The following is a 26,549-nucleotide window of genomic DNA, read 5'->3' as shown; positions in this document are numbered from 1 at the left end:
AACCCTGTCTGTGCCAAGTTGTTGCTCTCTCTGGCCTGGGTGCAGTGCTTTCTGAAGGGCCAGCTGCACAGTGGTGCAGCCTGCAGGCAGAGGCTAGCTGTAGATGTCCATGTTTGGGTGCCCCTTCTTGCACTCAGTCTGAGCACAGTGGGCATTGTGTGCAGCCAGAGGATGCATGTGGAACATGGTTGGATTTTACCTAGGAGACTTCCCCTTCCCTTCAGTGGCTCTGTTGGTGTAGCTGCCACAGGGCTGGGCAGGCTGGTGAAGTAGCTGGTCATGCCAAGCTGCTGCCACACTATGGCCAGGAATGGCTGAGGGTCAGCACAGTGTGGCATGGCACAGCAGGGCACGGCACAGTACGGCAGGACATGGACTGGCAGGGCACAGCATAGCACAGCCTGGTTTGACATGGAATGGCAGGGCACAGCTTGGCTTGCCAATGGAGTTTTGCAAGGCTGAACACACTTGTTAGTGCACAAGAATGAGAACCACCAGAGCTGAGCTGAATGGCCCAGGCTGGTGGGCGATCACTCAGTGGCCCCAGCTCCCATGAGGCTGGGGCTTCATGGGTCAACACTGTGGTGCTTGGGGCATGGATCAATTAATTCTTGGAGGGACAGGGCCATGGGATAGATGTGCTCCATATCCTTCTGAAGATCTTCCTGAAGCATGGCCCAGAGGCATGAGAGACCTCTGCAATATGGGAAGACAACTGATGGCCTTACCAGCATCTTTCCCAGCTGCCTGGTGCAGGTCAGGTGGAGGAGCATGGAACAACCCTGTGCACTCCCATGATGTGCCCTGCCACAGACATGACACACGGACCATCAGCACTGGTCCAGCCTGAGGTCTGCCCAGTGCATAAATCCTCCAGAGTCCCAGGGAATAGATATAGGATATCCCAGAACACATTGCATGAAGGACGAAGAGCTGTCCTGTGCCACACAGGTGCATGTGTGTGCTCAGAAACCAGCCCAGTTGTGCACTGCAGGCACGAGAGAGCACTGCAACAGCACTCGAACGCTGGCTGCGGCGCCGGGAGGAAGGGGTTGCAGTGCAGGCTGGGTGCATGGCTCACGGAGCCACTGGGGACCAGCACAGTGCTGGGAAAGAGCCCGGGGCAGGGGCAGCCTCCCTGGCAGAGGGGATGCTGGCGATGGGTCAGTATGACAGTACATGCTAAAAACAACATGGCATACAAAAGGGGCAGCCAGTGGGGGCCTAGGGTGGTTGTGGAGATCCAGCCCGGGGCGGCCGCGACCATTCCCGGGGCCCGGGCCTGGGCGGCGCTGGCGGAGCCTGGGGGCGGTGGGCCCGGGCGGCAGCGCGAGGCGGGGCCGGGCCCGGCGGGGCGGGGCGGGGTGGTCGTTCCCGCCCCCCCGCGCTGCGGCCGGGGCTCGGCCCCGCTCCGTCCCCCAGCGCAGGCAGTGGCGCCGGGCCGGTGCCAGGGCCGCGCCGCGCCGCGGCCGCTGTCCGGGGCCCCGGGTCGGGCCGGCCCCGCTCCGCCGCCATGGCCCGTTTCTCCGTGTACCTCAACCCCGTCCTGGTGCTCTTCAGCTGCGACATCTGCCTCGTGCGGGCCAGTAAGTGCGGGCGGCGGCGCGAGGGAAGGAGGTGCCGGGCTGGAGCCCCGCTCTGGGCCAGGCCCGCCGGCAGCAGATGCCCGGCCGGGGCGGGCCGGAGCTGCCGGCGGGCGGGCCCGCTGCCCCGGGCTCCCAGGCACCTTACTCCGGCGGCCGGGAGCGGGTGCCCAGCCCCTGCCGCTACGACTGGGCCCGGGACCTGAGGGCCCCTCCTGCGGGGCTGCTTTCACCCCCTCGGTGCCCAGTGCCGCGGGACGGGGCCCCCCGCCGGCCCCATCCCTCGGGGCAGCCTTCGCCTTCACCTTCCCCTCCCCGGCAGGGCGACCTGCGCGGCGCGGCCCACGGGGTAGACTTCCCCTCCCACTCCGCCGGCTCTGGATACCCCCAGCCGGGGAGCGCCGTGCCGGTTGCCGTGGCTCAGGAGCCTGCCTTGCCTTTCACCGCTCTCCGCCTCGGCAGGCCCGGCGCAACCGTGCCGCCGCGCTGCCCCGGCAGCCCGCGCTGGAGTGGGAACCTGGGTCATGCCTGCACCCTCAGCTCACGGAGCTGTGCTCCTCTGCGTGCGGCTGCGGAAATCTGCCCGTGTACCTCCCTGCACTGGGAGCCTGTTTGCCACCCCTGCTCCTCACCAGAGCGGTGGTCCCGAGGGAACTGGTCCTGCGGAGTCTGGATGCTCGGTGCCGCATGCATGTCCCTGCAGTTAGCATTCCCAGTCCCTGTGGTTAGCATTCCGGCATGCCATCGTTGCGTTGGCGCTTGCTGATGCTGAGGTCACCCAGGGTGTCTCTGTCCCTTCCTGTGGCTGCTCTGAATACCCTGTCAGTGGCAACCTTCTGCTGCCTCTCCATTTGCCCCTTGTGAGAATACTGATGTATTAATTTAAATTACCAGTATGAAGCACCTGCTTCCCCCCTGCTTCCTGACATGGTGGAACTGCTTCCTTCTGTGCTTGGCCTCGTGTCCCTTGGCAATTTCCTTGCAAAGTATGATCTTCAGGATACAGGAAGAAATGCCATCAGGGTTCTAAAATGGGGCCAGTTATTTTTAGATATGAAATCTGAGGCTTGCCTCCCCACTGCAGGCGTAAGTTGGACAAAAATCTGGGTGCCCTTGAGCAGCAGTCCCAAGGGCATGGGCCAAGGGGCAGGTGAGGTCATCATCTCTGGAGTCACAACAGGGTGAGGAGGACACCAGTGGAGCTCTGCCTTCTCCTTGTGCAGAGCCACATGTGCCAGTGCCACCCCTTAAGGGCATCTGTTTGGCTCCTTCTCAAGCCTGCCAAGCTGGGTTGTGAGGCAGATCTAGTCCAATGCTCAGCTGTCCACAAGCAGCCCTTCCTGCCACCCATCCTCAGCCTGCAGTACTGCCTTATCCACTGCGCAGAACCAACTATTCCCATGTTTTTGGCAGGCCGAAAAGAAATGTATTGTTGTATTGATGCTAGAAAAAGGTGCATCAGGCCATAAATGATTGTTCTTCCTGTGCTGGTGCCCACTTGTTAATATGGCTTTAATAAAAAGTGCAAGCAGAGTAACTTACAAATGATGCAGAATCATTAGTGATTAAGTCATTGGGCAGGGCTTAACTGTGGCATGCTTTTCCCAGAGAGCTTGGTGGGTATTGGAGGATCTTGACTTTACAGGAATGTTTTTAATAGTTGGTTTCAGCCTGTGAAATTTTAGAGTTATTGCATTCTCAGATCTTTACAGCAGCAGTTCTGGCATAAGCTTGCTTTGACCTCAGCTGTAGAGCAGGCTGGAGAACATTAGGCTTGACAGAGGAATAATACACAAAGCTTTCTGTGGTGTGAACTGTGCTTTGGAGGTCTTGTCCTAATGACTTCCAATGAGGTCTCATCTTGCACGTCTTTGGGGGCTAAACATTGCACCTTGTTTGTAGGGTGAACTTCACTAGTTTCAGTTTCTGCCATTAGATCTCTTCCTGCTAGGTGTGCAAATCCTATATGCTCAGAAATGTCTTCACAGTGTCACTTGAAAACTGACCAAGTGACACTATTTTTGTTTTTGTTCCTCCTTCCCCTCCCCCCAAAGAACTACAGCCTGGATGCCTTCAGCTCTCACAGTCACAAAGGTTCTGTCTGCCTAAAACCTGCAAGAGGCGTATATACAACGCATGAGGTCTGACCAGCCGTGCCTGCTGTGGTTCTGCCCCCATGTTATCTTACCCTCCTCTCTGTCAAGCTGGGGCATTTGGAGACTGCCTGTGGGTGTTAGAGCAAAGCCTGTTGGTTCTAGTTGTACTCTCTTTGCAGTTTCATGTCAGGGTAGTACCCATCCCGGGCACACTGGTTCTTCCAGTGAGTAAAGGTCCTTACAAAGCATCTGTGCAAGCTATGGCTAGGTATAATTAAAGCAATACTCACAGCCCCATGTGGGCCCAACAGCATGGCTCATGGATCAGTGCAGTGCTCTCTCTCTCTCACATCAGAGAGTGACCTAGTTCCAGAACCACGTGTCAGCATCCCCAGCTTGAAATGCTGGACTGGACCAGGCTAAGCTCTCTACAGAAGCCCAGAAATTCCTGTGCAAACTGGGGAGCCTGCTACTGGCTTCATCCACTGACTCACATTGCAGAGATCTCAGACCCTAGTTTTAATTTTCCCAAGTCCACTTAAAGGTGTGGGAAGCCAAACCACCCACTTTGGACATGCTCAGACTCTTTTCCATTCTGTTAGATGTAAAAAGCTACTTAATTTATTAGTGTAGATACATTCTTTGAATCACCAGATCCTGTTCTTGGCCTGAGGCCAACTGGCAAAGTCTAGCTGCATTCATAGCACTAAACTCTTGACTTCCAGAGAGGGGAGCATATTAGTACTACCCACTAGGAACCATGAATGGTTCATGTTAGCTCCTGACCCATGCCCAGGAGTGGTTTGGGTGTATGCTGCCTGCTTCAGGCCAAAGAAGTCCAGGAACCATTTTAATCCAATGGTGGAGATCACTAGATTTCTGAGCCATTCCTGACCCTGTTGCATTTACTAGTATAGTGATAGCCTTGGATACCCATCTCTCTCCTAAAGGCAGGGATAGATTTTGCAGGCAACACACTTTTTCTTCAAATTCTGCCTGGGACAGTGCAAGAGAGCAGATATTTGCTAGCTGACAGGGTACTCTCTGCAGCTCAGCTGTTGGTTGTGTAGTACTCTCATACTGGCCATGGCTGGACCAAAAAGTCAGAGCATATCCATGCAGAGCTCAGCACCAGTGTGCACACAATACAAGGGCTCTGGTCAAGTTTGGAACCGCAGCTCTGGTCAGCCTGCTTTCCTCTTGGCTTTTGGGAGGATTAGGTACGCAGATATGGACGTGTCTCAGACACTCTCTCTCACAGGTTAGAGATGTATCTGATGAACAGCATCCTCACTGGCAAAACTCTAAGGAGACACATTCTCCACAGGATAGAAGATACATGAGTGTCTTTGAATCTTGTCCAGTTCCTCAGCCTTCTGGTCTGAAGAAAAGGCTTGTCCTATGGAGTCCTTGTTGATGTTGTCTCCAATGACAGTATCTCCTGGTAATGCAGCAGGGTCTGGTTGGGGACACAATTAGCCCCAGGGTCTCTCTGGGAGTTTTTTTCTGGGCTCTGTGAGTAACCCTCCAGTCCTTCTTAGTCATCCTTGGCAGACCACAGTCCTGCGTCTGCCAGAGAGGGAATTGCCAGTCTTTTCCTGATTATATCTGTTATGGAGCTGGATATATTCAAATACAAATGAATGCATTTTAACAGCTGACCGGAAGAAATAACCTTTCCCTGTCACTCTTATAACTTTTTTTTTTTAGTTTGGTTACTGGTGTCTTTTTTTCTGTTCTCCATTGCCTTTCACGGCTCTGTTTTCCCAATATAAATCACAACATTGAACTTGTGCCATGCTTGCAGCCTGTAGAAGGACACTGTCTTGTTTACAGAGAGAGAAGACACATGAACAGCAGCCTCTGTGTCTTTCTTTTGCACACTCCGGTGTCTAATTTTCAGGCAGAAGGCTTTGTGTGCAGCTCCATGTACCTGTGTAGGACCCTGCCATGGTCCTAGTTACTGTGTAAATCTCACAATGATACTGGTACAAACTCTGGGACAGTCAGGCCAGCTTTTCACAGGACAGCAATGACTGAGTGTTGCTGCCTTGCTGCAGCTAGCTTTGCAGTCCATGGCACTGCACTGCTGGAAAAGTCAGCTCTGTCCTCTGCTCTCTGTACTGGGCTTTCCTCCCTGCTCTAGAGCAGAGTAATGCCAGGCAGACGAGATGGCCAGATTGAGTTGCATAGTGTGTTTATTCCAAGCTGCCCCATTTTTCTGTCACAGTTGATATATAAATACTGTGTCTGTGCTGCTGCCTACGCAGTTCTGGGTGGTGTGCCAGGCATCTGTTATGTGTGCATCCACAGGGCAGCCCCAGAGTTGGAAAAGCCTGATTTTACCATCACAGTCTTGATTGTAGAATTGCTTAAATGTAGGTTTGTTTGGACTCTATGGACCCTACAGAAATGTGGGGCTTGCCTGCCAAGAAAGACTTCTAGTACCTCCTGAGCAGGAGCAGGTCATGTCAGGCAGCCCAGCTTCTGCTGTTGCTGGAGCTGAATGCAGTAAACCTTCCAGCAGACTAATGTCTGAGCAGCAGTGTCCTGCTCGACCATGAAGGTACCTCAGACCTGCAAGCATGATGTTCTTATGTGAACGTCATCTTCCTCTCTGATGGCAGAGCCCCTGCAGTGCTCCGAGACTGACTGTAGGGGATTTTCTCTGTATGTGATTTTAATCGCAGGGACTAGATAAATTGCCCCGATGGTCTCTTAAACAGTGTAATGCTTTGTAATTGTTGCTCAGGACAGGCCTCTGTGCATTTTCCATTACAATGTCTGCAAGGTGGAAGGAGCCTGCCAAGCTCTTCGTGTCCTGAGCTGGGTCTGGCAGCCTGCACTGCTGTACATGGTCAGTACTGCTAACTGCTTTTACATGGAACATGTAGCACCTGCATTGGGCCATGTCAGCCCTTGCAAGCAGGCCCTCCAGGGAACAGCAAGTTGGGCAGATGCCTCCCAAGCTTATCTTCCTTCTCTGCCATGGGACAGTGCAGAGGCAAGGTGGGCAGTGAGCATATTTCTCACCAGCAGCCAAGCAGGGAAGAGCCCCAGGCAGCAAGCAAACGCCATCAAAGTAATGCCACAGAGGGGCACCTGAGCAATGCACCTGCACCCCACTGCATGTAGACAGCTGCCTACCAGCCTGGTAAGTGCTGTGCTATGCACATCACCTGCTAGTGGGGGCTCAGGTTCGTGGCCTGCTGTGCCACTTCTCTCCTTGATACAGACCTGCAGAGAAAGCTGTTCTCTGTAGCTCTGGCAAACCTGCTGCTGTGTTGGCAGGTGTTGGGGATGGCCCTGCATGGTTGGGTGCACGGGTAAACACATGTTCTGAGAGATCTTCCTTGACTCATTTCCTATGTCCTGTTTTGGTCCATTCCTGGCTCCCTCAGACAGGCCACCATCCCCTGTCAACGTGACTGTGACACAGCTGAAGGCGAATTCTGCCACTGTCTCATGGGATGTCCCTGAAGGAGATGTGGTCATCGGCTACGCAATCTTACAGCAGGTATCCAGGCTCTGTCCCCAGGTGGTTAGGGGACCACCTTCAATGATTACCACCATGCTCTTGTGTCCACCCTGGCTTTTGCCACAGTTTTGGAACTCCTCCGGCACCTGCCTGAGGGCACCCCTTCTGTGGGGCACTCCATGCCAGAGTGCCCCATCTGAAAGCTCTATCCTGATGGGGAGCACCAGACTGTGGGCTGTGGTGGGGGCAGCTGTCCTTCCAAGGGCTTCCTGGGATTTTCCTGCATAAGGGCAGCACTCCAGCCTTGATGTAACCCTTCTTTGCCTGCCTTGCTCCACCTCCACAGCCTCAGGTGGTAGGGGCTTCTCCATGGAGATGCTTGGCTCCTGGGCATTGCAGGAATGCTGCATAGCAAAGTGCTGGCCAGCCTGGCCACCCCCAGGATGGACAACCCCTTGGGAAAGGAGGATCATGGGCAGTGTGCCCAGCACAGTCCTACAGACAGGGCCTGTGCCTGGTGCAGCTGAGAAGAGCCTCTGGGAGCTGACAGCTCTTCGCTCTGGCAGCGGCAAGACGGACAGATGCAGCGCTTCATCCGGGAGGTGAACACCACCAACAGGGCCTGCGTGCTGTGGGACTTGGCAGAAGATGCTGATTACATCATCCAGGTGCAGAGCATTGGCCTGTATGGAGAAAGCCAGGCCAGCAAGCGTGTCCACTTCCGAACGCTGAAGGAGACTGACCGCCTCCCCTCCAACAGCTCCAACCAAGGTAAGGCAGCTTCTGCCAGCTTGCCCAGGTGCCAGTAGTGGTACCACACCTGGAGATCTCCACATCATGTGGAGCAGGGATGCAGCATACTGTGAAGAGAATGCTGTCCTGGACAGCAGACTGCATGGTAGAAAGGTTGTACAGGCTGCTGTTGTGTCCACTATGCTCATTATATTGTCCCCAAACCTTGACCTACAATCCTCCTATCCCAGGTCTCGGCAACCTAGCCAGTTAAGCAAGTTGTGGACAGCACATCCAAACTGCTGTCTATAGAAAACAAATATTGAATGGGGTCTCAGATCTACCATCCTGCAAGGATAAACACTGAAGGACAAACACCAGAGCCCCAACCATCCCCTTTACCCTTCACATCTGTGTTGTGTCTCTTGCCTCAGGGTCTCCTAAATGCTAATCGTGAATCCAAGAGAGATAACACCCAGACTGAGTCCTATGGGCCTGGGATCCTGTCACCAGTACTAACCATAAGCCAGTGACTTGGGAATAGTATAAAAGGACAAGTACATAGGAATCTTTCCACAATATTGTTTTCAACTCAGGGCCTTCCCAGCCTGCTCTAGTCCCTAAATAGTGAGTAAGCTCTCCATGTGTTGTGCAGTCCTCATTTGAACTTTCACAAACTTTCAGGAACCCTGACATCCTTTGGCAGGGAGAATGGTTTGTCTGACATGTCAGCCTCATGCTGCACGTCCTCTCCCCAGGCAAGGTATCATGTTGCACCTTATCTGGGGGTGTGGGAGGTGGGCCTCCATCATCGGAGGCTCCTTCACAGACCCTTGTATATTGCTAGTCCATGAGCTGGTCTTGGTGGGAGGGTGACTGCTGCCAACCCTGCTGTGTGCTCTTTGCCACAGGTGACATCACCATGGAAGGGCTGGACAAGGATAGGCAGCTGCAGACAGGCGAGATTATCATCATTGTGGCTGTGCTGCTCATGTGGGCAGGTAAGTGCTGTGAGCAATGTCTCAGCAGGTTGGTACAGGAACATGATGTGTAGTCTGCAAAGAAGGTGAGGCTCAGAAGGTGCAGAGGAATACAGATACAGGCTTGGCATCCTCCTTCCCATTGAGTCCATGGAGTCACTGTAGGAGCTTGAGCCAGTAGGTTATGATGAGGATTTGCAGCCACCACTGCACACGGTGACAGCCCAGAGCATATGGCCTGGCTAGTCTGTCTGCTGTGCTGGAAGAGCAAGAGACAATGTGTGACACAAGCAATATAGAATTACAGGGTAGGGAGCACCAGAGTTGGCATTAACGAGGATGTAACTTGGACCATAGTTAGCTTGTTTGACATCTTTTTGGTAACACTGCTGCTGACTGGTAGTGGCTGTGCCACAGTCTGCTTGAATTGCAAGATGTGTGAGCTCCTCCTGCACAACACCTGATTAAAGCTATGCTCTTCCCAGTGCTCTGGGAAACAGCAGTTTGCCCTGGGAAAAAGGAAGCTTGGGGATAACAGGCAGCTTCTGACTGGTTACACACACAGCTGCTGTGAGCTTCTGACTAGTTACACACACAGCTACTGTGAATGGGAAATCGTTTGTCCCCTACCCAGTAAATGAGGATTTTGTAGTGATATCTTGCAGAAGTCTCTCCTTATCTTGACGTTGAACACTTTTATAGTGCACTGGAGGAAAACACAAAATGGATGCTGGTAATTGCACACCCAGTGCAGATTGGTGTGTCAGAGTACCAATGGGGAGAAATCAGATCCAGTCAGCAGGTGGCTGTTGTAACACACCTGTGGATTGAATGGGTCCAGTGGTCCAACACATGTAACGTTTACTGTTCAAAGCATTGCTTTACAGTCGTGAATCTGGGGTCACCAGATGTGCAACATGTCGTGTGTGAGATGGGCACTGTAAAACTCTAAGAGTGACCCCGCAATCAATTTGCAGGGCAGGACAAAGTTACGGGTTGCCTTTCCCGAGGGCTGCAAGCACCAAGCCACACTACTAGGGCTATAAGTTTAGTGCCTTGCTGGAGACTCTCAGATCTACTCAGCTGCTCACTGACCCCAAGGGCTATCCGTCTCTGGGTGCCTCAACGTCTGCTTTGTCCTTGAAAAATTGGCATCTCACGCCCTTCATGCATACCCTGACAGCTGCAGCCACAACAATACTTTGCTGGAGGAGACTGCCTGACCACACCTGTGCAGATGGAGGGTGTGGGTGACTAGCACCTGGAAATGCCCTGGACCTGCCTTCTCTCCAGCTGGGATGCTGTGAGGAGGGGATGCAGGGGGCAGCCATTGTGAGGGAGCCCTTCACCCCTGCTTGTCTCTTTGCAGCGGTGATCGCCCTCTTCTGCAGACAGTACGACATAATCAAGGACAATGACTCCAACAACAACAAGGAGAAGACAAAGCCATCCTCAGAGCACAGCACGCCAGAGCGGCCTACTGGAGGGCTGTTGCGGAGCAAGGTGAGTGGGGAGGGTTGGTGGGAGGGGCAGTGTGCAATGTCTGCCATAGCTTGGTGGCTGGACAGGCTCTGGCTCCCTCTGGAAACAGGAATGCCCCAGTTTGTGCTCTTGCCCCCAAAACCAAGGAATGCAGTGAGCCTCGGCCTGGCTGGGGCTGTGTGTGCCCTGTGGTTGCAGAAGAAACAGTAGAAGGGAGGGCTAGATACATCAGTTGGGATGGCTCCAAGGTTGCAGGGTGGTCTTTACTCTCCACTGCAGCAGCCAGCACCTTGCTCTGTCACTATACTCCTCCAAGGCTGCACCTCTTCTGCATCCCGTGAACAAGTCCAGCTTTGGCCTGTTCAGGTGGGAGGCAGTCAAGCTGGGCTTCTGTTCCTGTGGTTCCTGCTCTGGCCCATCTCTGATGGCTTTCAGCCTTCACGAGGGCCAGTTCTAGGCCATCAACACATGAGAAGGTTCTTCTCATTCTTGAGAAGGAGCACAGAGTCTTCTCCCCACTCCAATGGAGTGCCTAAGACAGCTTTTGGGTGGGGAGAGAGTGGCCCATTCATCTGGCTGTTCCCTTGGTACCTGGCTCTTCTCCTTCTAATGCCTGACAGTGATTTATAGCCCTAGTGCACATGCTGTAATGAGATCTTGCATTAAGCTTGTCCTCATGTCTCACCTGCCTCCTCTGTCAATGGTGCCAACTCCGCTTTCCGTGTTGCCCACCTGCTCCTCTGCTTCCATGTCTCCTTGGTTCCCAGAAGATTCTGGGGGCATAAACTTCCTGTCTGGACCTCAAACTCCCAGTACACTCTGCTCTTCTATGTTCTGCAGCTCCCCAATTACTCCTTGCCCTCCTCTTGGATCCCTCCTCCAACCTGACCCCACTTGTACTGGGCTGCGAAGGCAGGTGCACAAGCCACTTCCTGCTGCTTGCTAAGATCTTCACCTACACAGGTTGCACCTCAATGCAACCTTTGCATTCACCAGGTTCCTGTCATTCTTCAGGTGACACCACTGCAAGTTTATCCTCGCAGTCCTTGATTACAAAGCTGGAAAGAAGGCATAGGAAATAAAAAGCAGTGATGTAATTATGCTCTGTATCCCCTTCCCCTGCTGGCTTTAGGACAAAGCTGCTGTGAAGTAGCAGACAGCACTGCAGCTCTTGGACTGAGCCCTGTTGCAGAGTATGGCCATGAGGACTACCACTTTGTTGGGCTCGGGCTGAGCCCAAATGAGCTGCAAAATGCATGTGCAGCAGGCAGGACCCCTTCCCTTCCCAGCAACTTCTCTGAATTCACTTATCATCTGCTGTGCTATTAAGTGAGCACGATCTTTTTAGTGTAAAGGAAAGCTCCTGCTTGTGATGGTGTTTGAGAAAACCCCCCTCACTGCATGTGGCCTTTAATTCCCTTGGTGCACTCCAGAGCTGTTGTGGGATGTGTCTGGCATTCAGCAGGCTTCATTTGTCCCTCCACTCCTGTCATCTCACACTTCATGGATTCTCTGCCCCATGGCAGATGTCCTCCTAATCTTTTTTTTTTCTTTGTTCTGAGCTCTGCACCTCTCTCCTGTCCAAGGGCATCAAGTGTAGCACAGCTACTATTATGACAGAGCAGAAGTCTGCTACCAGAGGTCTGCAAGCCTTGGAGGCAGAGAATGTGAGGCAGGATGCTTGGTTTACCTGGGAGCATTAGGGCACAGCAGTGGGCAGAAGGGCTTCCTGGCCAGTGGGGTGCAGTGTGATTGATGGGGCTCACCTGGGGTGAGGCAGGATGATGTAGCTGAGTTACTTGACCCTTCTGCCAGGAGGGCAGCTCAGTGCAAAGGGCTCTATCTCCTGGTGTTTCAGGGTTCGTCTCCTTAGGGAGATACTGAAGCCAGGTCTCTGCTGCAGCAGCAAACCCCTGCCTAGGGCAGAGGGCTGAGCTACAGCTGGCAGCTCCTTAGTGGAGGAAGCCTGCTGGTCTTGGTGCCTGCCAGGGGACTTTGCTGCAGGACCTGCATCCCAAGGGCTTAGCAAGGTCTTAAAGCAGATTTTTCTCCCGTAGAAGAAGTCCCCCTCTATCAATATTATCGAGGTGTAAGTGCAGCACCAGCGTGGCATCTGGGGTCCTGGGCATCCTGCCAAAGCCGAAAACAGGCCTAGGAAGAAGAGGCAGCATTGAGCGCCCAGCCTGGCATTCTGCATGCGAAGATCTGCATATCAGAACTTACGCTTTACCAAGGGCGCCTGTCTGGGGACATGCATGGAGCTAGCTCAGAGCTGTGCATGCAATGCCCGGCCCCGCTCCCCTGCCACTGAGGAGCACGGAGCTGAGCAAGGAGGGGAAGCCACAACTCCAGCCTGGGGGGGGGGGTGGGGCAGGCCTGGGGGAGCAGAGAGGCTCACACTCCTTCCAGCTTGCAGTCCTGGAGTGTTCCTGCCCACTAGATTGGCCTGGGCACAGCCGCATGACACCAGACTCCTGCCCAGCAGGCAGCCTGGAGCAGGCCCTACTCTAGCCACTGTGTCTGGGCTTAGAAGCGTGCCTGTGAGGGGTGACAGCTCGTTCCCCTTTCAGCCCCAAGAGGGAGGGGATGGGGCAGTGCAGGCGCTTGCTCCAACGCCACCAGAGAAGTCACAGTGACGCAGCAGGAGGGTTTGTCTGTGGGGCTGGGCCCATTAGGCACAGCAGGTCCCTGCTGGTGCATGGGACTCCTCTGCACCCCCAGCAGTGCAGGGGGCTCCCAAGGCCTCTCCCTGCCATGGGGAGAAGGATGCAGTGCATAATGAGATGGTGGTGCTTCACAGCCTGGCTGGGCTGCAGAGCACATGGCTGGGGCAGGGAGTGCCAGCAGGTGGGGAAGCAGCCCTATGGGATGCTGCAAGCCCCACAGAGCCATTGGGGCAGGCAGAGTGAGGGCATCACTGTGGTACTGCCATTTCCCTAGTAGGAAAACAGTCCTGGCAAATGCAAGCTAAATGTGGGGGAGCTGCTGGGCACCCTGCAAGCCATGTGCTGCTTGTGTTGCCTGGAGATGGTGTAGTGAGACCCAGCAAGGTCTTGACTGGCTGTGCACTGTGGAGCCCATCAGTGCTCTGGGGACAACTCCGGCTCCAACAGTGTCAAGTCCCGTTCCTGGCCCCTTCTATCCTGCTGGCACATGGTCATTGTTGATGCTCTCTCCTGGAGCTGGCCCCATGACCTGTCCCAGGCTGGCTGGTGCAACACAGAACTGTGGGAAAAGGCTGGCCGTACATGCCCACAGCCGCCAGACCTCTGGCTCTCTGCAATCTAGCCAGTCTGCCTGGCCATGCAAGGACAGCATGAGCCATTGACTACACTGAGCTGCAGAAGAGGTGGCATCTGGACCGTGTTTGTGTGCTCCCCAGCACCTGCAGGCAGAAGTCTGTCACTGGGTATCTGTGCTGCTCAGTGTCAGAGGCCAAGGCCTGGTGACGCCCAGTCATGCCCTCCTGCTGGGGGGGGGGGGAACATAAGGCTCCCCTCTGCTGCAGAGATGACAGCTGGTAGCCTTGCTGCTGCTCTGCCTTCCATGCTCTCTGCTCCACCCTGTGCATCTGAGCTGGGGGTGCTGGCTCTGCAGCCCTAGATTCAAGCATCAAGGATCCAGCGTCTTCCAGGAATAAACCTCCCAGCAAAGCACTTTCAGGACTCTTCCTTCTGGATGCTGCTTAACTCCTGCTGCAGAACTAGGTGGGGAAGGGGTAGAGTGAGTGACTTCCTGTGGCAGGTCTTTTCAATAAAAGCATCCTGGCTCAAAGGCAGCATTGTTCCCACAAAGTTGCAGGTCTGCACAAGCATGTGTGTGTGCGTGCATGTCTCAGGTGCACCAGTGCCTCTTGCCCTCGTGTGTGTGTGTGTGTGTGTGTGTGTGTGTGTGTGTGTGTGTCTGTCTGTCTGTCTGTCTGTCTGTCACATGCACCAGTGCCTCTTACCCTTCTGTGTACCCTGCCTTAGAGGGAGACCTGTTCCAATCAGGTGTCAGAAGAGCCCATGGTTTGCTGGAGCAGGTCTCCCAGGCAGTTTCACATCTCTGGCCTTTGAGGGGGTGCCAGTGCTGTAGGCTGGGCCATGTGCTGCTGGATGAGTTGCAGTTAAGTGCAGAGTAATTACAGACCTCTCCCATTGAAGACGACACCACAAGTGCTTTTTTTTTCTCCACACACTGAACAGGATGCAGGGACCAGAGACATCCATGCAGCGAGGCTGGGAAGGATGATGAGGCCAGATGGCAACAGGCTGCTGACAGGAGAGGGCTATGCCACTTTACAGTCAGGTGAGGCAAGGCATACTGGACAGCACAGGAAAAGTGCCTTCATGGTGTGTTGCAAGCCCGCTGTGCAGTACTGTAACTCAGGCTGCAGGGACCGCAGTCATAGCTTCAGAGAAGAGATAACTTTATGCCAAGCCATCTCGCTTTAACAGCTTACTTTTGTTTGTAGGGGAGGTGCATTAAATAATTAGGGAGATCAGGCCAGGAAAACACAAAGAGGTTGGTTTGTTTAACAAAAAAAAGCTCTGTTGTTCGGTGGTGCTATCCCAGCTGGTCACTGCAGACACACCCATCATTAGCATGAAGCCTTTAAACAGACTAAAGGTGCACACACTGAAACAAACCAGCATAACTGCACAGTGGAGTAAAGGAGACAGGTAGAAGGAGGAAAAGCCATATGTCAAGATACAGTGTTTGTGGCCAAATAAAAGACCACAAAAGTCTGGCATGTTAAATGTAAGATTGGGACTGGGAGTTGAGGCAAAACAAACAACTCCTTTTTCTTACGAAGGCAGGATTGGAGAGAGCTGCAGAGACAGCACTGCCCAGGAGAGGCAGCAGCAATGCCAGATAAAGATGGTATGTGAGGTGTGTAAAAGCGAGTGCCCAGCAAGTGAGCCCAGCAGGGTACAAAGCAAACGTAGGCCATGGGGCTGGGAAGGGGGAGAGGGGTTGCAGGTGAAGCCCACAAACCCACAGACAGTGCACCAGCACCATAATGGACACTGAGCATGGCCTGGAGTTGCTACTGTGGCTGCAAAGGCCTCTAGGTTGCTCTGCCCCTGATGTTCACTGCTAGCACTGGCATTGAGCTGTAATGCAGTGGCACAAGGAAGGGACTGTGTGGCACATACAGCACAAACCCACCGCACCAGCTTTAGAGGTGTTGGAAAGTGTTAGCACATGTGCAGGTGATAGTGAACTAGCTGCTGGCTTATACATGGCTAGAACAACAGTCTTGGCAAAAGCCCCCCCGCACCAAATGAGCATGTATATGCACGTGCGCTCTCTCTCCCTCTCTCTCTCTCTCTCTCTCTCTCTCTCTCTCTCTCTCTCTCTCTCTGTCAGTTTAAGGTCAAGGCAGGGAGTGGTAAGGCAGTCTATTCACTGCAGTGATAGTTGGTTAAAGCTAGGAACAGCTGCACAGCTGATGCCAGTGGAGTCCTGCAGGAAACTGAGCAGGCTGTGGTGTTCAACATAGCCTCAGCAAGCAGCATACAGCAGCAACCATATGTCCTGATGTGCCTACACAACTGAGCTCAGCACATAAGAAAACCAGCTGTAACAAGGTAAGAAAGACTTAGTGACCCTCTATCACACTAGCAGAGCAAGTTAAATGCTGTCACCGTACATACAAAGTACATGGGAATCAGCCCTAGCATCACATGCACATGCCTGGTCACACACAGCAAGGGGAGCTAGCTAGGAGTTGTAGGCAAGAGCTATGGGGAGCACTGGGACAGCTTGCCAGGACCACTGCTACCCTGCTCAGTAGGTCCATTGCCCTGCTTCTCACCCTTCTTCCAAAAGTAAAATAGAAAATATTAGAAAAGGACTAATAAACTGAGCGCACACTGTGCCATAGCAGAAACTGCTGGGTGCCTCTGTCTAGACTATTGCATGTGCTTCTGTCCATCCTCCATCAAAAGTGGAGAGGACAGCATAGTCCTGCAGCAGCGGAGAGAAAGATGATTAAACAGCCCGGACTGCCACCATCTGGGGATGTGATGCACTGCCCTCCCAAGTTGCAGGAGATGGTACAGAAAAAGCAATTATTCATATCACACGAGCAAGGAGCCTTTGAAGCAATCAACACGTGCCAGGGTAAGCAGCAGTACTGTGTACACACATACCACCTCCCCCACCCCCACTAACTGCAGCACTCAGCCAAGCAGTTAACCTGGTTCAACATGGGGCTGGTAGCCAAGAACTGTTAAACCCACAACACCACCAGGTCAATCAGTCCTGAATGCAGGAACCTGAAAGGGCTGAGAACAACATCCTCTTCCCTACAAGCCCCTGCTGAGGGAAGACGGGAGACCAGGGCTCAAACATGCAAAACCACAGGTGAAGAAAACTGGTGCCCAGGTCTTGACTGTCCCACAGAGGCCCAGCCCTTCCTAGAGCTCCAACCCTTCCTGCAATGCCTGTTGTCCACTCCCCAGCAGATCAGCTCCAAACTGCACACAGAGAGCACTGGCTAGTTGGGGCTGAGGCTGAGGAGGCCTAACATCACCAGCCTCAGAGGGAAGACAGTGCTGTGACGTGCAGGAACTCAGCACCAAGCCCTCGTCCAGGAAGCAGCTACAAACACCACATCTGCAGGACAAATCAGGCATCCTGCTGGCTGCAATCTCTTCTGCTCTGAGGCAAAAACAAAGTATCTTACCAGCGTCCCCGGGCCACAGCCAAGGGTAGAGCAGGGCCAAAGCACCCCAGGGCAGAGCAAGTATGCAGGAGAGAGAGGAAGATGAAGCCAGCTGGCACAGAGGGCTTGTGGCCCCTTGTCCTCAGCCTGCTCAGATGTCAGCTCTGTGCCTGAAATGCACTGGGCAAGCTTCCTCCAGGCAGCAGGACAAGGGCCACCCTGGGCCATGATGGCGTGCCACACAAGGCGAATGGCTCCTTCCAGGCAGGCAGCCAAGGAGGACACCAGCGGTCAAGGGTAGCTCCTTGTCATCTCAGCCATACTGCAGCCCTTGCTGGGGACCAGGAAGCCTTGCTGTGGCTAGTGTTGCAGAGGCACCATAGCTAACACCCTCACCCACAGTCCTCATCCAAAGCTCATCCCCAAATGACAACAGTAAAAAACTCAAGTTTATTTCACTACAAAGGCAGAGCTTTCTTTTAAAAACCAGTTCGTTTCACTCATGAGAGCATATAGGGCTGAACTGCAGGGGCAGGGCCCTCCACACTCACTGCTCCAGGCCAGGAGCCACTGCTCCCCCAGGGCTACATGCCCTCTCGAGTCACAAGTCCAGCACCATCCCCGAGGACTGCTCTGCCTAAGTTGGTCCCCAACAGTCACCCCATGGCAAGAGCAGGAGCCTCCAAGGGGAGATGGCAACTCAGTGCAGCTCAGGTGTTCTGGCTGCTTCAGGCAGGCCCAGAGCATGTGGGGCAGCCGTGCCCATGCGGCCCATACCACGAGCAGACAAGGCCACAGGGGCAAAGCAAGGAGCACCATTTCCTTAGCCTGAGTGGTGCAGTGCAAGGCAGTTCATGCAGGGGAGAGCAGGGCAAGGAGCAGGCACAGTCTGTGCTGCACAAGTTCAGCACGTGTGGACCTTGTGCCTATGGGCAGCATGGGAAGCACCAGCAGGCACTGGCTGGCCTGGGCACAGGCACAGGGTGAATCCTGAGTGGCTGGTCCATTGTTGCAGAGACTTCTCTTAGCCCAGAGGGGCGGTAGGGCAGGCAATGCTGGGGTCGGGTGTGGGGAGCTCTCCAACCCCTCCCAGTTGCCTCCAGCTGTCTAGGGGTTGTCCCAGGTGGGGCCAGTTCAGCGATAGCTGTGTGGCAGGAGAGCTCACTCCAGGCACAGGAGGCACTGACACTATAAAGCAAAAGAAGGGAGCGCCAGTTCATGAGATGTGGGGTTGGGAGCCCAACACGGCCAAGGTGGGGAAGCAGACCTCCCCAGGAGAGTTGTTGCCCCCCTGCTTCTGCAGAAGACATGCTAGGGGATGTGGCAATGTAGCAATTAAGGAGGGAGCTTACCTGCTGGGCTATAGGGTTCCCTCCCCAGCTCCTCCACGCAGCTTTAAAGAGAACAAAACACCCATCGCATCCATGCAAGCAGTGAGAGTGTCTTGTGCCTGTCTCGCACACCATGGGCATGGCACAGTAACTTCAGGCACTGAGACTGCAAAAAGCCCTAACCCATTTGCTAGCAAACCATTTTCCCAGGCCAGTCTGTACAGAGACTGCAAAGCCACATCTCCCTTGAGGACTTCCCATAGAAAAAGGGCTGCCCCTTCACAGCACCATGTGCACAGCTCCAGTCTGTGTATGTACTGGCTCCCTATCACTGCCAGTTCAGGGCATACTCAGCCCTGTGGTGCTAACAGCCCCATGAGGCATCAACTGCCAGGTGTGCAGAGAACAGCCACAATGTCATAGACCTGCCACAGACTCACAGGCACCTCTGCCTGATCTATGGGTTAATACTCCACTTCTAGTACGGTACTATCGGCTCCTCCTAAGCTCAGTGCAGACACCAGCAAGCTCAACCCCAGGTCTTTCTCCACACAGAGCCAGCACAGACAACTTTCCATGCTGGTGTGAGCTCAGTGCGGTCCCTAGTCTCCAGTAGGGGAGAAATCAGTGGGAGGAGATGGGGTAGGGAAGGCAAGTCTGGGACCCACCTGAGAAGCATCTCCATACATGCTGGCCTCATCAGAGAGTGGCAGAATTAGAATGAGCTACATCTCTGGATACCTGCTGAAGGTCAGTGTCTGTCCCTCACAGTTACATTTTAGGCTAAGATCTGCTTCTCCACAGTTCAGCGCCCTGCCATTCACCCCACCTCTGTTGACAGAGGCAGAGGAAGCTGCAGGACACTCCCCATTCTTGGCCTGGAGAAGAGAAGACTAAGGGGGGATCTTATCAATGTCTGTAAGTACCTGAAGGGAGGGTGTCAAGGCGATGGGGACAAACTCTCTTCAGTTGTCCCCTGTGACAAGACAAGAGACAATGAGCAGAAATTGAAGCACAGGAAGTTCTGCCTGAATATGAGGAGAAATTTCTTCACTATGAGAGTGACATAGCACTGGAAGAGCTTGCCCAGAGAGGTTGTGGAGTCTCCTTCTTTGGAGATATTCAAAGCCCGCCTGGATGCAACCCTGTCTGCCATGCTCTAGGTGACCCTGCTTGAGCAGGGAGGTTTGGCCTAGATGATCTTCAGAGGTCCCTTCTAACCTTACTGATTCTATGATTCATTGCTCCCAAGCAGATGTCCTCCATGCTCCCACCATGCCCATGGCCCCAGCAGCTCCCCTTTTGCATGGGGCACAGAGAAAGAAATGGGAACAGAGTTCATCAGCAGGCTCCCTGCATACTAACAGTAGTCTGCCACCTACCCAGATAAAGCTTCATCAAGGTTGTCGTCTTCCTCCTCCTCTTCCTCCTCCTGGCAAACAAAAAAAAACATGCTTCACTGCCTGAGCAGGCCTCTGCCAGGAAGCAGGTGGGACTGCTCAGAGCCTGTTCTGGGGTGGCAGGGCAGTCCCCCAGCACCTTCACAGGACACAATTACCAACCATATATGGGACAGGCAAGAACTGTCTACCGGCAGTGGGGGCAAAGAGGGCACCTGCAAGGCTGGGCTGCGACAGTCCTCAGGGCTCAGGCACACAGCAACAGGGAGAGACAGATCAAAAGTCTCCTTACATCTGACCAGCCAGCAGAGCACAAAACGTGAGGTGTGAGCAGGAAACAAGCCATGAAGCTGAGACAGCTGCTGCACACAGCACACCATTGCCCAGAAACAGGACCAGGGTGAGCATGTCTTACAGCTGGAGGGTCAGGCACAGCCAGGACCACTTGAGAGCAGGCTGCAAGCAAGTATGAGCCCAAGCACTGCCAGTCTGGGACAGAGTTGAAAGCATGAGGCTAAGGATTAAGTGTCCAGCAGCTCTTGGATAGGGACATAGTGAGGACAAAGCCCAGCAACACTGGCACTGCCCCAGCCAGCTCTGGACATACCATGCGTATAGTACACATAAGCAAGGCTGAGGCTTAGCCCAGACTAGCCAGATGGCAACCGGACACAGACCCTTCTCCTTCAGAGACACTGTCCTGGCTCCCTTTTTGACAGTTGCCAGCAGAGCAGGGCTGAGGGCTGCTACAGTGCTGGGCCTGACAGGAGGCTCCTAGAGCAAACACCACTTGAGGAACTGCTCCTGCCTTGTGAGCCAGGCAGAGCGTGGAGTGCCCCTCTCCATGTCAGGCCCCTACATGTGAGGGAGACCATGCAGGCATGTACAGGGTCTCAGCAAGCAGGGAGAAGGAGGCTGTGTAGGGATTACTCTGTCCCTGTGCTAGTGTGAGACAGCCCTGGGCATGGACCAGACTTGCACATACTGTACCCCAAACTGGTGTCTGAAGGGAGAGCTCCTGAGAGGGGCTGGCTCACTTGCTCTGCTGGGCTCACTGCTCTCCAAAGCACATGAAGGGTGAAGGGGCTGTTCCTGCCTAGAGCCTGGGACAGGGCAAAAGCAGCAGAGTTAGTGCCTGGGAACTTGGAAAAGGCACAGCAGAGGATGTACAGCAGGACAATGGGCAAGGGGCAGATAGTGCTGCTGTGCTCTGGGAAGGGTGCAAACAAGGCTGGGGGATCCCTGCTCAAGGAAGGTCCCACAGGGCCCTGAGTTGTGCTGCAGCTCAGCAATGCAAAAGAGTTCATCAGGGAACTGCTCCCTGCCAGAGGCAGGGCAGGCTCTTCAGATAGGGCAGCAGCAGAGAGCACAGGAGCAGGGATACCGCTCCTCCTGCTTGGTACATTTCACCAGCCAGGCAGCAAGCCTCTCTCCTCCACACAGCCCAAGACAGGGTCCTGCACTGGAGACTGATCCCAGGGCTAGACAGAAGGAGACATCTGAGAAATTCCTCCTACCTGTATGTGCTGCTTCCCAGAGATCCAGCGCCATCTGGAAGGCCTGGGCCACAGTCAGAGTCACAGCCTGGGCCTGCAGGCAAGAAAGAAGTGCCTGCTTTCGTCTGTGCCCCAGAGCCAGGACCTTCCTCCCCCTCTCAAGATCTCAGAGTATCCAGGCCTCACTGTCCTTCCCTATAGAGCATACACGTGGAAGGCCAGAATTCAATGCTGTTTGTCTACCCACCTAGGCCAGCCATCCCCAAGGGAAGATGCCAAAGCAGCTAGGACAGAAGAGCCTCCCATCATTCACCACCTGCCTCTGCAGGACCCACATGTGCAGCACATATCTGAAGGGGGAGAAGTAAGGGCCTTGCTCCAGCCTTTACCTCACAGGGCCGGGAACAGAAGGGAAGTACTTACAATCTTCTTCTTGGGTGAGAGGAAGGCATGGCACTCCAGGGCCCCACTCTCCTGGCTCTGGGCAACATAAGCAAAGACCTTGTTCTGCAGCTTGTCTGTTGTGCAGTAGGAGATCCTGCAGACAGAGAGGGGCTGCTCAGGGCAGCAGAGAACCCAGCACCAGTATGCTGTCCCAACACACCAACAAGCAGTGCTGACAGCCTGACACTTTCATCTGCCTCCCATAACCAGACAGCCCAGTGCCCCAACAAGGACCAGAGAGTTGCCCAGCTGGTGAGAGATTACTGCAACCACATGTGTTCCCTCTTGCATTGCCCCAGTGAACTCCTCAAACCTTTGATGTCCAGTTCAAGCAGAGAAGGGAACTCAAGCACTGAGAAAAAAGGAGCACAGAAGGGCAGGTAATTGCCCCCAAGAACAAAATGGGAGGTAAGGCAGTAGGATGGTCTGCCTTGACACATCTGCTCTAGTGCTGAGATCAAATTTTGCACCAAGGAGATGCTCTGTATCTGTTTCTCATGCAGCCATCAGCCAGCATCTGTGCTCCCAACACTCAACACCCATGGACATCTAGCCCAGCCAGAGCACAGTTGGCAGTGGCAGAAAGCTCCCGTAACAGCTCTCCCAGCAACTGCATGCAGCCAAACTGAATAAATTATCCCCTTGCAGTCAGAGCAGGGGTCCTGTGTCATTGGAGATGCAGACACGCTATCCTATCCTAGCTGCGGATCCCATCAGCCCCAACAGCCTGCTGATTTCCAAAGGATACAGGAAGGGTCCAGGGAAATGGCAGACAGACTGACTCAGACACAGGGCCACCCAGGCCCCCAACTGCATTCAACCCCAGCCAATGCTATCAGGGCACAGTAGGGGAGAGAGCACTAACCTCAGGGAGCCAGAAGGAAGGCATAAGGTAGATGGTATCACTGATGGAAGCTCCAGCTCTCCCTGGCTGCTCAAGATCCCACCAGTCTCCAGCAGACTGCTGGGAAACATCTTGGCCCTCTGTGAACCCAGTGCCCATCTCAGTCCTCCACTCATGCCATGCCTACCTGTAGATGGAGATGTTCTCAACCATCTCTTTTGTTTCTGCATCCTGCAGTGAAATGCCCCTCGGGGACACTGTCAGAATCACCTTCTGGAACTTCCTAGCTCCCACCCGTGCCTGGCAATGGAGAGACACCAGTTACCTCTGCACACCTGGTGAGTGATTTCACCCCTCATCAGCACCAGTCACCCAAACTCCAAATAGGGCGCTGTGCACCTGGGCCCCACTGTAAAGGTTCCTGTCACAGAGGTGGCAAAGCAGAGCCTGGAGATCAGGCATGCCATGCACAGAATACTCCCAGGGTCCATTCATGCTACTGCCGTGCTCAAAGGAAAGGACAAGCCCCATCTCCCCCAGCACCTCTCCCACCTCTCCACACAGCAACAGACAAAGCTCCACTCCTGGGGTGCTCCCAGGTGTGAGAGCAAGCAGTAGTGACTGTTCTGCAGAAAGACAGCTTTCTCCATGGTGCAGAGGTGGAGACTGGCCAGACTCCTGCACACCACTTCCTTTGGGTATGGCAGGGTCCCTTGCTGGGGTGCAGAGTTGGGACACAGCCACTTTCTCAGTCTAGGGGTTGAATCCTGAACTGGCCCTTCCATACTCAGGTACAGCAAGGCCCCCAGGCTATTTCTCACCATTGCAACAATCCGGCGGATGGCAGCAGCTGCCATGTCCTCTCCTTTGGGTTTCTCTACCAGCGTCATACCCAGGTACTTGAGCGTGAAGCACATCCCCTCAAGCAGTGGCTCCTGCATATCAGCCCAGCTCTCAGGGAGCTCTGCAAAGACAAATCCCATAGCAGCATGAGCCACGTGCCAGCAGTCCACAGTTAGTCCCAGCAGAGCTACTTCATCTTCAGTGCTCTCAGTAGTGGTGCTGCTACCTGCATGCAGCAGGCCACTCTGTTGGCTCTATAATGTCCTTGGAAGAGGAGTGGAATGCGATGACAGCTCACCCTCAAAGCTTTTAGCCCTCTGCTCTGGAGTTACAGGCTTTGCTAGTAGAGATGGTGAGTTTCTGTCCATCTGCAGAGGGCTCAGACGCTGCATGGTGTTCAGTGCTATCCATAGAAACCAAGCATTCCTGGTATCATCAACTTCACTAGAAGTGAAATGGGCAGTACAGAGCACATGCTCTGTACTGTATCCATTTCACTCACCTAAGCCACCGGCACAACTCAGAAACAGCAGCATTTGCTGCCCTACTCATTCAGAAAAAAAAAATTCAAGTTGCCCCAGTGTAATCAAAGCCAAATCCTCTGTTAGCAATGACCTGCAACTTGGAGCTGCCAGGAAAGAGGCAGCTTGTCCAATGTTCAGTCCAAGCAGATGTGACTGGGAAGCACCTACACCATGCAGGCTCTGTGTTAAGGAAGAGCTCAGGCTGATGTTTCAAGGATGTAAACATGAGTTTCCAGGAAAAAATGATTCATGGATGAACTCCAAAGCAGAAAGGAAGAGAGTTCCAACACACACTACTGTGGAGGTCATGGAATGAAAGAGCCTTGGCCTCCATTTCCTGTGCCATCTCTTTTCAAATCCCATTGCTGCAGTCAAAAATCAATACCTGGAGTGCCTGTCCACTCAGGAAGATTCCCTAGGGACAGTCCGCAGCATGTCCAGCTTCCTCAGGAAACCAGACAGTTTTGCTAATGTGTTCTGCCTGCACTGCAGGACATGCCAGTAGGAGATGGAGCCCTGGCCCTACAGTCAGTCAGTCACCACTGTTGTTGGTGGAGGACATGCAAAGGAAGCACCACAGAAGCCCCTATTTAATTAACCTCTGTTCCCACAGGACAAAGTCATTGACTTCAACACAAAACTCACCGTCACTAAAGGTAAAAGTGTTGTTTGTCATACTAGTGCCACACACAGAGGAACAATTCCCTTGTGCCAAGCACTGCTTAGTGATGTTTTCAAGGAGAGCTGAAGTAGCTGTTACCACACATGTACCTTCCTCAAATCCAGGGGCTCTGCAAAGAGGGTGACTGAGCGCATGTTAGCAACGTGCACAGCAGGGTGGGCCTCTCCAGTTTCAGCCTGGGAGCCACAATCCCTCTCCCTTACTCTTGGGGATTCAGCCCAGAGAGAGAGAAGAGGACAAGACAAGAGCAGTTACCTGGCCTGTCAGAAACACCAGGTTTGCACGCTTCCCTTTGGGATTGCTCAGTGATTTACTGTTCACTCTATTCTAATTCTTTTCAGGGTTATTTTTCATCTCTTTCCTGGGATTAAGTTCCAGAACATTACTGGCACACTTGCAGAAAACTCTGATTCATAATTGGGATAATGTGAGCCCATGGGGAAAGCAGGAGACCTTATTTGTGCAGCATGCTCTTGCATGAATTGCAGCTACCCAGGAATCCACCTTGGTACCATGCAGGTGGCAGAGTCCTCTCTCTGAGCCAGAAGAGCCCTGTCTCACCCCAATCTTGGAGAACAGCCCAGGCATGCTGGGGTTGCTGCAGCAAGTTCTGCTGCCCAGATGTGTGTTTGGGGAGCCATGACCGAGGCAGCCCAGGCACAGCCTGTCCACAGCATGGGGCTCCCACGGGCCCTGGTGTACCCAGGAGCTAACCATACCACTAACAGCACAGCAGCCTGTGAGAGATGTCCAGATCTGCCATGCTCACTGCATGTGTTTCCATGCCTGCTGGCACAGGACTGGGCACAGCTTCAGGGAGGCCGGAGCAGGCTGAGACCCACATAGGCAGGGACACTGTCGTGGACAGGCACAGGCATGGCACATCCCCGCGCTCAGCACCCTGGGCATCCCCGATGTGGCCCCTGAGGTCTCTGAGCCTGCTGAAGAGCACAGCCTCAATTTGAAAGTGGGGCAAGAGTCTGCTGGCAGGGAGGGTACAGCCAGCAGCCTTAGAGCACCACCAGCCCATCTCAGCCCACAACCTGCCCCCTGATCCCAAACTGCTGCCCCACCGCCTTAGCCCACAACCTGCCCCCGATCCCACACCACTGTCCCACAGCACTGCTGGACCACCTCAGCCCATAACCTGCCCCCTGATCCCACATCACTGCCCCACAGTGCTGCCAGCCCACCTCAGCCCACAACCTGCCCCCTGACCCCACACTGCTGCTCCATGGCACTGCCAGACTGCCTCAGCAGCCCACAACCTGCCCCACAACCTGCCCCCTGATCCCACACTGCTGCCCCACAGCGCTGCCGGCCTGCCTCAGCCCACAACCTGCCCCACAACCTGCCCCCTGATCCCACACCGCTGCCCCACGGCACTGCCCACCCGCCTCAGCCCCACATCACTGTCCCCGGCAGGCCACCACCGCGTCCTAGGGCCCACCGGGCCGGGGCTCCCTGCCCGCGCTCTGGCGCCGAGGCAGGCCGGAGCGATGCTGCCGCCCGGGCGGAGGCAGCCGCGGCCCCGCGGGGACGGGAGGGGAGAGCGGGGAAGGCCGGGGGCCGCGCGCCCGCGCCTGCACTCACTGCGCCGCCGGCGGAGCCCCAGGCCGTGCCGGGCGAGGCGCGGGCTCCGCAAGACAGCCCGTCCCGCTGCCCGCAGCGCCTCCATGGTGGAGCCCAGCCGAACAGAGCCGGAGCCAGAGCCGCGGCGGGAGCCGGAGAGCGCGGCGGGGCGGAGCGCACCGCCCTCAGCTCGGCCCGCCGCGGTGACGTCACGGCGGCGCTGGGGTTGCCGGGCAACAGGCCCGGCCGAGGTGGGCCTGGCGCGGCGGCGGTGGATCGGGTGGGTGCCGGTGCCCAGCGTGATGCAGCTGCGGCACGTGCGGACCCTGCTGGCCCCGCAGGTGGGTCGGGGCGGGCCGGGGTGCCGGGCCGGGGTGCCGGGCCGGGCAGGGCGGGGCGGCGGCGCC

The 26,549-nt window shown here is 54.7% G+C and overlaps 3 protein-coding genes across 22 annotated transcripts in view; 2 read left to right on the top strand and 1 right to left on the bottom strand.

Moving 5' to 3' along the window:
• Positions 1-1,452: 1,452 nt before the first annotated feature.
• Positions 1,453-24,974, top strand: FNDC4 (fibronectin type III domain containing 4). 10 transcript variants are annotated; one of them, XR_009958059.1, is made up of 9 exons: positions 1,453-1,586; positions 7,081-7,196; positions 7,724-7,928; positions 8,801-8,890; positions 10,239-10,372; positions 14,539-14,641; positions 19,179-19,255; positions 22,759-22,859; positions 24,912-24,974. XR_009958059.1 is itself a non-coding variant. In XM_062573407.1 (8 exons), the coding sequence occupies exons 1-7, from the start codon at positions 1,514-1,516 to the stop codon at positions 19,232-19,234; spliced, it is 777 nt and encodes a 258-aa protein (XP_062429391.1). In that variant the 5' UTR covers positions 1,453-1,513; the 3' UTR covers positions 19,235-19,255; positions 21,485-21,571. The 10 variants fall into 10 exon arrangements, 8 of the variants coding, with proteins under 8 accessions (XP_062429391.1, XP_062429389.1, XP_062429396.1 ...); XM_062573407.1 differs by lacking the exons at positions 22,759-22,859; positions 24,912-24,974 and adding an exon at positions 21,485-21,571; XR_009958060.1 differs by lacking the exons at positions 14,539-14,641; positions 19,179-19,255.
• Positions 8,459-26,299, bottom strand: LOC134139059 (low density lipoprotein receptor adapter protein 1-like). Of its 4 annotated transcripts, none has more exons than XM_062573404.1 (9): positions 26,164-26,299; positions 23,343-23,485; positions 22,709-22,821; positions 21,657-21,771; positions 21,255-21,327; positions 20,728-20,840; positions 19,720-19,769; positions 18,359-18,399; positions 8,459-9,128 (listed from the first exon to the last, which is right to left on the bottom strand). In XM_062573404.1, the coding sequence occupies exons 1-9, from the start codon at positions 26,246-26,248 to the stop codon at positions 9,112-9,114; spliced, it is 750 nt and encodes a 249-aa protein (XP_062429388.1). In that variant the 5' UTR covers positions 26,249-26,299; the 3' UTR covers positions 8,459-9,111. The 4 variants fall into 4 exon arrangements, with proteins under 4 accessions (XP_062429388.1, XP_062429387.1, XP_062429385.1 ...); XM_062573403.1 differs by lacking the exon at positions 8,459-9,128 and adding an exon at positions 14,658-14,744; XM_062573402.1 differs by lacking the exon at positions 8,459-9,128 and adding an exon at positions 17,937-18,194.
• The window catches only part of IFT172 (intraflagellar transport 172), a 50,762-nt gene continuing 46,975 nt past the window's right edge, over positions 22,763-26,549 (top strand). For 5 of the 8 annotated variants that reach the window (XR_009958056.1, XR_009958058.1, XR_009958057.1 and 2 more), the window contains exons 1-2: positions 24,502-24,544; positions 24,675-24,846. Coding sequence is in view for 4 of the 8 variants with exons in the window: in XM_062573398.1 (XP_062429382.1) it covers positions 24,703-24,846 (144 nt within the window). In the remaining 4 variants the exon portion in view is untranslated. Of the gene's footprint in view, positions 22,860-24,501; positions 24,545-24,674; positions 24,847-26,295; positions 26,484-26,549 lie in introns of those variants that run through there. The other 3 variants (XM_062573396.1, XM_062573400.1, XM_062573399.1) reach the window with 3 other exon arrangements.

The sequence above is a fragment of the Rhea pennata genome, chromosome 3 (genome assembly GCF_028389875.1).
Source record: "Rhea pennata isolate bPtePen1 chromosome 3, bPtePen1.pri, whole genome shotgun sequence".
Taxonomy (NCBI): domain Eukaryota; kingdom Metazoa; phylum Chordata; class Aves; order Rheiformes; family Rheidae; genus Rhea; species Rhea pennata.
Note: the sequence above shows the minus strand (reverse complement) of the source record. Positions and strands in the feature narration are given on the sequence as shown.

What these genes read in the sequence shown, in the direction of transcription:
- LOC134139059 (XM_062573401.1), bottom strand. Translation starts at nt 26,248, where the DNA reads ATGGAGGCGCTGCGGGCAGCGGGACGGGCTGTCTTGCGGAGCCCGCGC. An exon ending in GGGGCTCCGCCGGCGGCGCA is followed by an intron (nt 23,486 to 26,163) that starts GTGAGTGCAGGC and finishes TTGTCTTTGCAG; the next exon opens with AGCTCCCTGAGAGCTGGGCT. An exon ending in GAGAACATCTCCATCTACAG is followed by an intron (nt 21,772 to 22,708) that starts GTAGGCATGGCA and finishes CTCTGTCTGCAG; the next exon opens with GATCTCCTACTGCACAACAG.
- FNDC4 (XM_062573405.1), top strand. Translation starts at nt 1,514, where the DNA reads ATGGCCCGTTTCTCCGTGTACCTCAACCCCGTCCTGGTGCTCTTCAGC. An exon ending in TGTGCTGCTCATGTGGGCAG is followed by an intron (nt 8,891 to 10,238) that starts GTAAGTGCTGTG and finishes GTCTCTTTGCAG; the next exon opens with CGGTGATCGCCCTCTTCTGC. An exon ending in GAGGGCTGTTGCGGAGCAAG is followed by an intron (nt 10,373 to 14,538) that starts GTGAGTGGGGAG and finishes CACACTGAACAG; the next exon opens with GATGCAGGGACCAGAGACAT.